General features: G+C 38.1%; 1 protein-coding gene across 1 annotated transcript; it reads right to left on the bottom strand.

Annotated features, from left to right (window-relative positions):
- Positions 1 to 1,380: 1,380 nt before the first annotated feature.
- Positions 1,381 to 2,342, bottom strand: LOC120288798 (AAA-ATPase ASD, mitochondrial-like). Its single transcript, XM_039302955.1, has 2 exons — positions 2,142 to 2,342; positions 1,381 to 2,022 (listed from the first exon to the last, which is right to left on the bottom strand). Exons 1-2 carry the CDS (start codon positions 2,340 to 2,342, stop codon positions 1,381 to 1,383), a joined length of 843 nt encoding a protein of 280 aa, XP_039158889.1.
- Between the last annotated feature and the right edge of the window lie 7,672 nt (positions 2,343 to 10,014).

Consider the following 10,014-nt stretch of genomic DNA (forward strand, 5'->3'; position numbering starts at 1 on the left):
AAGGCACGCACCACGCATAATTGGATGCATAGGGATAATTGAACGGTTACTTAACAAGTTGGTAATTATGAGTGACCTATTAAAAAATATTATTATTAATGGAAGGGTAGTTAAAGAAATTCAAAAGTGGGTCAAGTATGGTGTTTCGGCTTAAGCGTACAGTCTCTCTCCCTCTCAGGTTCTAAGATTGCTTATGGGAGAGTTTTGAGTTTGGGCCTCACTACTTGTATGATGAGAAAAAAAAATTTCTCAAGCATTTTTAATTGCGCAGGATGTGTAGAATAACTTAGTTAATAGGTAATAATCTCTTTACACGGGTTGTGACACTAACAATGTTTGTAATTAAAAATTCCCATTGCCACTAGTGCTAATAAAAGACTAAAGTTTAGCATTAATATTTGACTGCATCTATATGTATACATATCGAAGCTAAGAAATAATGACATCCTGGATTAACTCATTAAAGATATTGTTTGTTTTGACCCATTCTATATCGAGTCTCACGGTTTTATCCCTTAGAATATATGCAGACACTTTTCTGGGAGGTCACCCATCTTAGTAGTGCTCTAACCCAAATTCGTTTAACTTTGCAGTTTCAAAGCAAAATTTGCTGTTATATCAAAATGAGTTTCCATGAGTTAACTCCACGAATGTCACAAAAATATAGATCAATACCTATTAGTGACCAGTTCCATTCATAGTCGGTTGATGATCGTGAAGAATGTTCATCTTTTTTCCAAAAAAATAACAGAGTAAAGGCTGGACATATATCAGCCATAATGAAAATTACAAAATGAAAAGAAAATGTAAAGGCTCCTTGTATATGGATGTTAAAAGAGTCTTCGTAGAGCACTTATAAAATCCTATTAAATTTGTTTTGAATATAAAATACTTGTTTGATTAAAATAATTAGATTTCTTGAACTCTGTACTTCTTCAATTTTTAAAGCGTCTCCAAAAGTACTTTTTCCATTTCTAGTTTGCTTAATTAGTGCCCTGTTGCGCTTGTTAATAAAACCCCGTAGATCAAATAGCGAGAACAGAGACAACATATTAAGTTTAAGTGAAAGAAGATCAAGAACAAACCAAAATTGCGGGACACTGCAAGGCAACTAAAGGACTTCCCTGCCAACTTATTTACCTCGACTATATATTTATATCCTATAACATGTTTATTCTACCCAAATTACAAATAAATCTGGTTCCATCAAATCCTTCTTAAGCAAAAAAAATCAATTAGATCTTCGGGGCATCTTTGCCCACGCCCTTTTCGGCCACACGGTTCCTTTGGCCTTCTCAAGGATCTAGACCAGACTCTCCAGACAGGCTCGGCATTGCCTCGAATGACTTGGGCATCGAGTTCTCCACAACATCGGCCGAGTCATGTTGACCTCCTCCAACAAGCCCTCGACGTTGGCAAAGAGCCTGAGATCTCGGAGACCCCAGCAGTTCCAGGCAAGAACCTTGAAGGCCTCAAACCTGCTGCAATACGACATGACCATGTGCTTGTCCATCCTCCTCCGCTGATCAGTGCGGGGTTAAGGTTGTCCACAATGTTGGGGGTGAACACAATGATCTTCTCTCCCTCACTGCCTGACCATATCCCATCAATCATGTTCAAGAGCTCTGAGAGTGTGACCCTGCTTCCATCACTAATCCCACCATCCTTTAACTCCTTGTTGGCTTCATCTTTGCTTTGTGCCATTCGCTGCCCCATCAGGTCGAGCAGGGAGTTGATGTCCTCGACCACGATGATCGACTTGCATGCCGTGTTCATCAGGAGCCTCCTCAGCTCCGCGTTGCCCTTCGCCATCATGAGCTCGAAGTCGTGCAGTAGCCCTGGAGATTGACCATTGTCGCGCCATCGTAGACTTGTCCGTCCCCCCGGGGGGGCGGGGCTGCGTTGGAGGACGTACCCCTGCTTCCACGCCTTCCGGATGCTTGCGTAGTAGTCCTTCACCTCGGTGAACATGCGAGGTCCCTGATAATCTCCTGCTTTGTTGCCGGCTCCATGGGCAAGGTCCTGAACGTCACGGGGTGCTCAAACATCAGGTGGCTCCGCTTTCTCTTGTTGCAAACATATCAAGTGCCGCACACGCGGTTGGTGAGAAGCTTCCTCTGCCGGTTTCATGCCCGACCCGCCTTCCCCTCACCCAGGACGTGTTTTAATTGAGGACCTTTCACGACATCGCGGTGTCGCAGATGGCCAGTGAGCATGAAGAACCTCTCGTGGTCATTGGGAGGATAATAGGAGACTGTAGAGGGACCAATCTTCCTAGGAGACCACCATAACTTAAGACCCTTGAATTTGTCAATGAACTCTTCATAATCATCTAACCCCATTTTCAATAGATTGGAAGAGATTTTGGGACTGTAGTAGGTCTCAACAAGTAATCTTAAGGATAATGCATGCTATCCTATTGGAAACATTCAACTAAGACAAAGGAAATATCTGAGTCTAAGATATGAAGAACAGTTTCACAAGATTACTCAAAAGTTCTTTTCTTTTCTGTGCTGTTCATAGTAATTTCACATGTGAGCTTGGAGTGGAAAATTGCCTTTTGAGTAAATTTTAAATGAACATGCCCAAAGGCAAAGAAAAATGGAAAATTCCATAAGAGCTCGAAGTGTCCTCATTTTCTCAAATAATGGCATGAAGTAGATCTTGTTTCAAATAGGGGCCTGAAGTGGCTATATCAATTTCAAAGAATGATCTGAAGTAGATATAGCTATTTCAATAAGGGTCTAGCCTCACTGACCAGTAATAAATTCCCGACAATCAGGAATATTTTCCTCCAAACACAATTTAAATTTAACTTTATTTAGATTAAAAAAAATTAAAAATACAAGCGAGATGGCTATCGCCCCATCGTTAATAGGGCGGCGGCAACAGCCGACGGGGTCATCAATGCCTAGGCAAGGGTCGGCGACCCTCGACCTAAGGCGAGGACCAGCAAGCCCTCTTTAGAAATGGGAGAAGGCGGTGACCCTCTCCCAAATCTTGGCGAGGGTGCCTGCCCTTGCCTCGATTTGGGTGACGAGGTCTGGGAGCCCTAGGCCAGGGCTAACAACCCTCACCTTGATATGAAAGAGGGTCACCGCCCTTTCCCGTGTTTGGCGAGGGTTGTTGACCCTCACCCAGGAACCGATGACCCCACTAGCTATTGTCGCTACCTCACTAGTGATGGGGCGGTGGCCACAAGTGAGAGGGAGCCCTCCCTCCGATATGTGTTCCTTTTTCTTTTGAGTTTTAATTTATTTTAGTTTCTTTTTTATGGAAAGGAAAAATAGAAAAAAGGAAAAAAATTTAAATTTTAAAAGACGAAATTGCGCTTCACCAAACAATGAGTTCAAACACATATTTGAGACTGATATGACTACTCAATGCCCTAATTTGAAATAAGGTCTACTTTAGGCCTTTATTTGACAAAATGAGGATATTTCAGCCTCTTATTTGAAATAAGGTCAACTTTAGGCTTTTATTTTATAAAATGAGGGCACTTCATGTCCTTATTTAAAATTTTCTCAAAGAAAAATAAAAATTTTGGTTGGGGATCCATATTTCATTATAGGTTTTAAGTGAAGTGAAGTTAATATTCCTAGTCGTTAAAGACCCATCAAGGCTCAATTACAAGCTTTATTTATAATTGGCCACCTTATGTACTTTATGTCCTATTTGGTATGACATGAGAAAAAAAAAAGGGAAATTGGGAATTAGTGACCTAGCAAACAAAATAAAACATCAAATCGGTATGTATTTTCCACCAAATTTTAATGTATAGGAACCAGATCGCAAAGGAAACATTCAAGAGATTTTTTCTAGAAACAAACTAAAGGCTGGACATAAATCAGCCAACTTAAAATTTTAATAATTAAAAAGGAAGGGCGGCCCCATTTTCACTAAAAGGACAAGATTGCCCTTGATCATACACTTGCAAAAAAAAAAAAAAAAAAAAAAATGGGTATCCATACACTTGCAATTTAAATTAGTGGTCCCATTTCTTTTTTTTTCTTTTTTTTTTAATTTTTATTTTCACTTCCATTAAGAATCTAGTTGCCATAATTAAGCATTTCACATTTTTTTATTTTAGTCTATTATGGTATCCCATATTATTGAAGGTATTATGTTTTTTTTTTTTTTTAGTTTTTAATTTTGTAGAAATAATTTTTGGAAAAGAAAATTTCTTAAGAAAATATATATCAATTCTTTTTAATTACAACATCAAAGAATTTGCATTTTTTTCTTTACTATTGGCCAAATATTTTTACACAGAGCATGTGAGACGTTATAGAAGTATCTAAGAATTAGGGGTGAACACGGTCCACGTTGGGCCGGTCCACCCCTTTAATCCTAAGACTACCCGCACAGTACTTGTCCTCAATTTTTGAGACCAAGGACTGATCCTATTGAGCTTAGGAACAAGGACCGGACCGACCTAATGAGTTTGGTCCAGTTCCAAGGTCAATCCAGAACTAACCGATAATTTTTTATTTCATTTTTTGTACTCCTTAAAAGGGCAACCAAAGACCAGACTGATCCAATGAGTTCGATGACGAGTGAGGTCAACTAAGAAAGGCAAGTGGTGAGCGTCGAGTAGGGTGAGCATCAAATAGAGTGAGCATTAAGTGTTGAGTAGGAAGCAACAAGCCAAGCGAGCATCAAGCGGCATGCAGCACAAGTGACCCAAAGCGAGTGAGGCGAGTGTCGAGTGGTGAGTAGAGAAGTTGTTTCTTTCGATTTTGGTAAATTGAAGACTAAGAGAATAAATAAGACAGAAGAGAACGAATACTAAAAGAGGATACTGTAAAAAGTTGTTTATGCCATTTTGGATGCCGTGAGGACTCCTCACAAAAACATTTTCCTCCTTCGTAAATTATGACTATTAATGTTATAAAAGATATTAAAAATCTAAGTTATTAAATAACAATATAAATTACTTGAACTCCTCATTAAAGAATTGTTTAATGTTGTTGATATCGTTTATTTTAAGGTTTTCTCTATATAAAAACATTATATATAATATAATTAGGGTTGGTCCGGGTTGGACCAACCCTGAACTCCCAAGACCGAGGACCAATATGCATAGTATTGGTCTAGGAATCCTAGGACCAAGAACCAACCCAATCTCTTTGGGAACTGGACCAGGATTGGCAGGGTTGGGCCAGTCTAGGGTTGGTCCAGGGTTGACCCTAGACCGATGCTCACCCCTACTAAGAATACACTAAAAACATCGATGTGAAAAAGTTATGCATAATAAGGCATCTTAATATCTTTATCGTAAACATTTCATGTTTACTTATAATTTTGTTGATCCAAAATGATGATATTTCATTGGCATTTGAAAAGAAAATTTAAGTAATTTTTTAAATAATTAAATTTCATCTTTTTAAGTTTCACATTGGAAAATATTACTGTGATTTCATTCTGGAAAACCTTTAAAGAGGTGTTTTTTTTTTTTCAATCTTTTCAACCTGTTTGATGTATGTGCATATGAAAGACAACTGATAACAAATGAATTGATGATGATATGCACGACAAAATTAAAAATTTATACACAAGTCATTGTGTTAAAAAATATCTATCTTAATTTTTTAAAAGATTTTCTTTGATAATCGATCCATAAGTTTTCTCAACAACATAAAAAAGAATTAGGTTTTTTAAAAATTTTCTTTTCAACAAAACATGTAAAATTCTTAATTTTGGTAGTTATATCCTATAGATCCTATAGAGAAATAGAAAAACTACAAAAAGAAGGAAAGTAAATAAATTTGCGACACCAATTAAATTGCAATGAATGATTTGGGGCCATTTTGTCTTTTTGTTGAAACTTGGGTGGATTTAGCCATATAAAAAGTGAAAATAGCGCTGCCCAAAAAGAAAATGATTTAAAGATTACTTTTAAAGAGTGCTCCCAGATCACTGATAAAACCCATTAAACATATTTTGATAATATAAAATTGTCACTGCAAAATAATTAACTTTTCTTATAGTGCATTTGTTTCGTGAAAAATATATGATTTATAAAAATGAACGAAAATTATTTGAATTATGCCTTGAGCAAAGGAAACGCCGTCACTGCGAGGGACCAGTGGAGGATACTTTACGCCGACCTTCCAGGGAAGGACGGTTCAGTGTTATAATGTTGTATTTGAGCATCTGGCGACGTTCGAGATGCTCGCGATGGAGCTGGAGAAGGAGGACTTGACCGACAATCTTGTCACGTTCACGAAGTCGAAGGATTACTACACAAGGATGGGCAAGGCGTGGAAGAGCTGTTTCTTGCTATACTACTATCGATGCAATGGCTAGTTTCCTGGAGTACGATGTTGATGATCTCGAGTTGACGGCGGTGAACGATAACATGGATCTGAAGTACCTGTTGATCAACACTTCGAGCAAATCCGACGTAATGATTGAGGACATTCTTGACCTCACAGGTTAGCGCGATGGGAAGAAGAAGAAGTTAACACAGAAGACAGGAGTCACCAGGAAGGTGATGCTTTCCGGGGTTGTTGAATTTCAACGACAGGATACGGTCAGCATGCGCAGGGGCGAGATCGATCTGTGTTAACGAACGAATTTTGTGGACAGACTCGACCCGGCACTCATCAGGAGAGAGAGGATGGACAAGAACATCGAGTTGTCCTACTGTTGTTTTTAGGGCTTCAAGGTTCTCACCGAGAACTACCTGGGCGTCGATTCGCACGATTTGTTCGACACCGTCAGGGGCTTAATGGAGGAAGCTGAAATAATTCCCACCGGCATCGCCGAGAACTAGATGCATAAGTTAATATCTTTTGTCCCATTTTATCGTAGGAAGTCTATTTTCAAATGTTTGCACTTAAAAAAAGTATTAAGTATTTTCAAATGTTTGCACTCAAATATTTTCAAATGTGAGGGTATAATTACCAAAAAAAAAAAAAAAAAAAGTCTTAAATTTAAAGTAGGAATGTCAATTTAATCTTAAATTTTTCAATTTGCTAATATAGTCCTTCTAGTAAATTGGTCGAAAACTGCTGATGTGGCAATCCATCATGTGAGGGTATAATTACCAAAAAAAAAAAAAGTCTTAAATTTAAAGTAGGAATGTCAATTTAATCTTAAAATTTTCAATTTGCTAATATAGTCCTTCTAGTAAATTGGTTGAAAACTGCTGATTTGGCATAACTGGCACTGATGTGGATTGATTTTTGCAATTTTTTTTTTCATATTTATATTTTAAACTTCTTCCACTACCAATCGTTGGGCCTCAATGATAGCCAATGAAGGAAAAAGTTGGATAATTGTGCCACACAAGATGGTTGCCATTCACACGAGTGATTCCAACCAAAATTGGCTAGAATGACTATATTGGTAATCTCAAAAAATTTATGACTAAATTGGCTAAATTGTAAATTTTAAGAGTGAATTGGCACCTATATGATGGTTTTTTTTTTATAGTAATTTTCCCTTCATGTCGTTCCACATATTTTGAAGTACAGATTGGAGAAAAGGTGGTATACGAGAATATATGAATGGAATTAGCCTATCTAGATTAAAACTATAGATAAACTAATAGAGATGCATTTCATGTTAGCTTGTCCAGCCATAACCCGTTAAAACCATGCAAAAATTAAGCTAGCTGGCTTGGCTACATGCTCAACAAAATTGTCATGCACAACAATCATAATTACTTATGACCCTCCAAATTGAGATAACTAATAAAAATACCCAAGATTGAATAATGCAAATAGGGAAAAGTACCAAAAAAGTACTAAACCTATTGTATTAATACCAATTCAGTCATAAATCTTTCAATTAGATTAATTTAATCCTAAACCTTTTTCACATTGAAGCTAATTCAGTCCATCTGGCCAATTTTGCCCGGCCAACGCTAATGTGGATGCCAAGTTGGTGCCTAAACTCTAACGTGGCAATTTCTTAATTATTATTTTTTTCGAATTTTTAATTAAATTTTCTCTTTTCTTTTTCTTTTCTCTCTTCTTCCTCCTTGGACCATCCTCACGTGACCGGCAAGGCTCATTGGTCACTAGGGAAGGCGGCTTTGCCCAAATCTAAGCGAGGCTAGCCTCGCCTTAACCTTACCGCGGGCAAAGGCCTTTGCCATGGCTAGTGAGGCCATGGCAGCCATCGCCAAAGCCTGAAGCAACTTTGCCCAAATTTGGATGAGGCCACGGCGGCCTTTGCCTAGGCCTTGGTGATGGCCGCCATGGCCTTACTAGTCATGGGTGAGGCCACCTTCGCCGTGACAAGGCCAGGGCGAGGCTAGCCTTGCCTAGATCTGAGCAAAGCCACCTCTCCTCCGGCCCAAGGTAAGGTTGGGCAAATGCCACAACCCTTGCAGCCAATGAGGAAGAAGAGAGAAAAAGAAAAGGAAAAAAAAAACTAACAAAAAATTCGAAAAAAATAAAAAAAATTATTTAAAAAATTACCTCATTAGCAACTAGCCATCACCTGGCGTCCACATGAATGTTAGTCAACGAAAATTAGCCAAATGGACTAAATTGGTATCAATATGAAAAGATTTATGACTAAATTGATTCAATTAAAAGGTTTATGATTGAAATGATACAAATACGATAGATTTATGACTTTTTTAGTAGTTTTCCTAAGAAAAAACTAATATTATATATATCAATTAAAATACTTGAATAATCCATACTTATCATTTGTTCAACATATCACGCTGCATAAATATCATATTATGGAACACGACTTTTATGGATCATAATAGAACCAAACTTGGTCATAGCAGAGCAAGTAAAAGCATCGATAGTATGGCAAACAAGCATACCTCGCATAAACAGAAAAAGAAAGAAACTCAAGCCAAATTACAAGAGAAAACATCTCGTGGCATGCACACACAAACACGTGACCACACACGAGAGAGAGAAGAATAAGAATGGATTACACTAATAAATCCTCGAGCTTGAAGGAACTCTTGCCGAGCAGAGATGGCACTTGTAGCTATTACAACATGCATACATATCAAGAAGGCACCGGCAATGAACAATGCATGCACAAGCAATAGCTCTAGGTGACATCTCTCCTGCGACAAGAGCTCCTATTAACCTCATGTCTCTCCTTTCTCACTTTTCTCTGGGGAGGGGACAAACTCCTAAAAACTCTCGTCCTGATGTATCTATCTCTACAGCAACACAAACTGTATCCGTCTCACCTTATTCATCCAAATGAACTCTAGAGCGCTCAGGAGGATGGTTCCGCCCTTTTCCCTTAACTTTTAATTTTTTCGTCTCTGTTCTTTTTTATAGATTCGGTGATAAAGATTGACAAAAGAACTTGTGGTCCTGGCGACAATTTGCTTGGATCGTCGTTGATTTCTCTTCACTTTTTATGTTGGATTCAATGTTACTAAAACCAAAGTGGACGTCAAATCGAAGTCATATCCATAGTCCTTCCATTTCCACATAATCAACATGCACAATGATTAATCATTGTAAGAATTAGCTTGAGTTGACTCTCGAGCCTCAACATCACATGCGTCGTATCTCTGATATCAATCTGTACTTTAGTCACCTGATTGTTAGGTCAGATTGGAATACGTCAAATGAAAATGACCTATGTAGATTAGACTTTTAGAAAAATTTCATAAACTATAGAGTATTGGATTTTCTGATCTCGCGTTGAGTGATAAGTCCGGCCATAGCTCACTCAGCTCGATTGAAACATAAATACAAACAAACTAAAAGAGACACATGCATCTGTATTGGAACTGACAAAACATTCTCTAGCTAAATACGAGAATTTTCATGTCCATCCTTTGTAAAGACGTGACTAGTCAAATGTAGTATCGAATTAGTAATAAAAAAGTGACGCCAACTTGTGTTTTGGTTGAAGATGGGATTACGAGTCTTAAGACTATGAACTAATGTCTTGCCAGAGGTTTGAGGGTGACAAACCTTTTGGGCAAAGTAAAAGAAGGGCATGATGATCACTTTGTTAGTGTGTCACACGTTGATGACGTCCTGAAGTTTGGAAAAGTAGATGTTGAAT

Source organism: Eucalyptus grandis, chromosome 10, assembly GCF_016545825.1.
Source record: "Eucalyptus grandis isolate ANBG69807.140 chromosome 10, ASM1654582v1, whole genome shotgun sequence".
In the NCBI taxonomy this organism is placed as follows: Eukaryota; Viridiplantae; Streptophyta; class Magnoliopsida; order Myrtales; family Myrtaceae; genus Eucalyptus; species Eucalyptus grandis.

Excerpts from the sequence above, each read along its gene's own strand:
- LOC120288798 (XM_039302955.1), bottom strand. The coding sequence starts at position 2,342 with ATGGGGTTAGATGATTATGAAGAGTTCATTGACAAATTCAAGGGTCTT. Across the intron at positions 2,023-2,141 it reads ACGTCCTGGGTGAGGGGAAG|GACCTTGCCCATGGAGCCGG; the intron begins GCGGGTCGGGCA and ends CGTGACGTTCAG.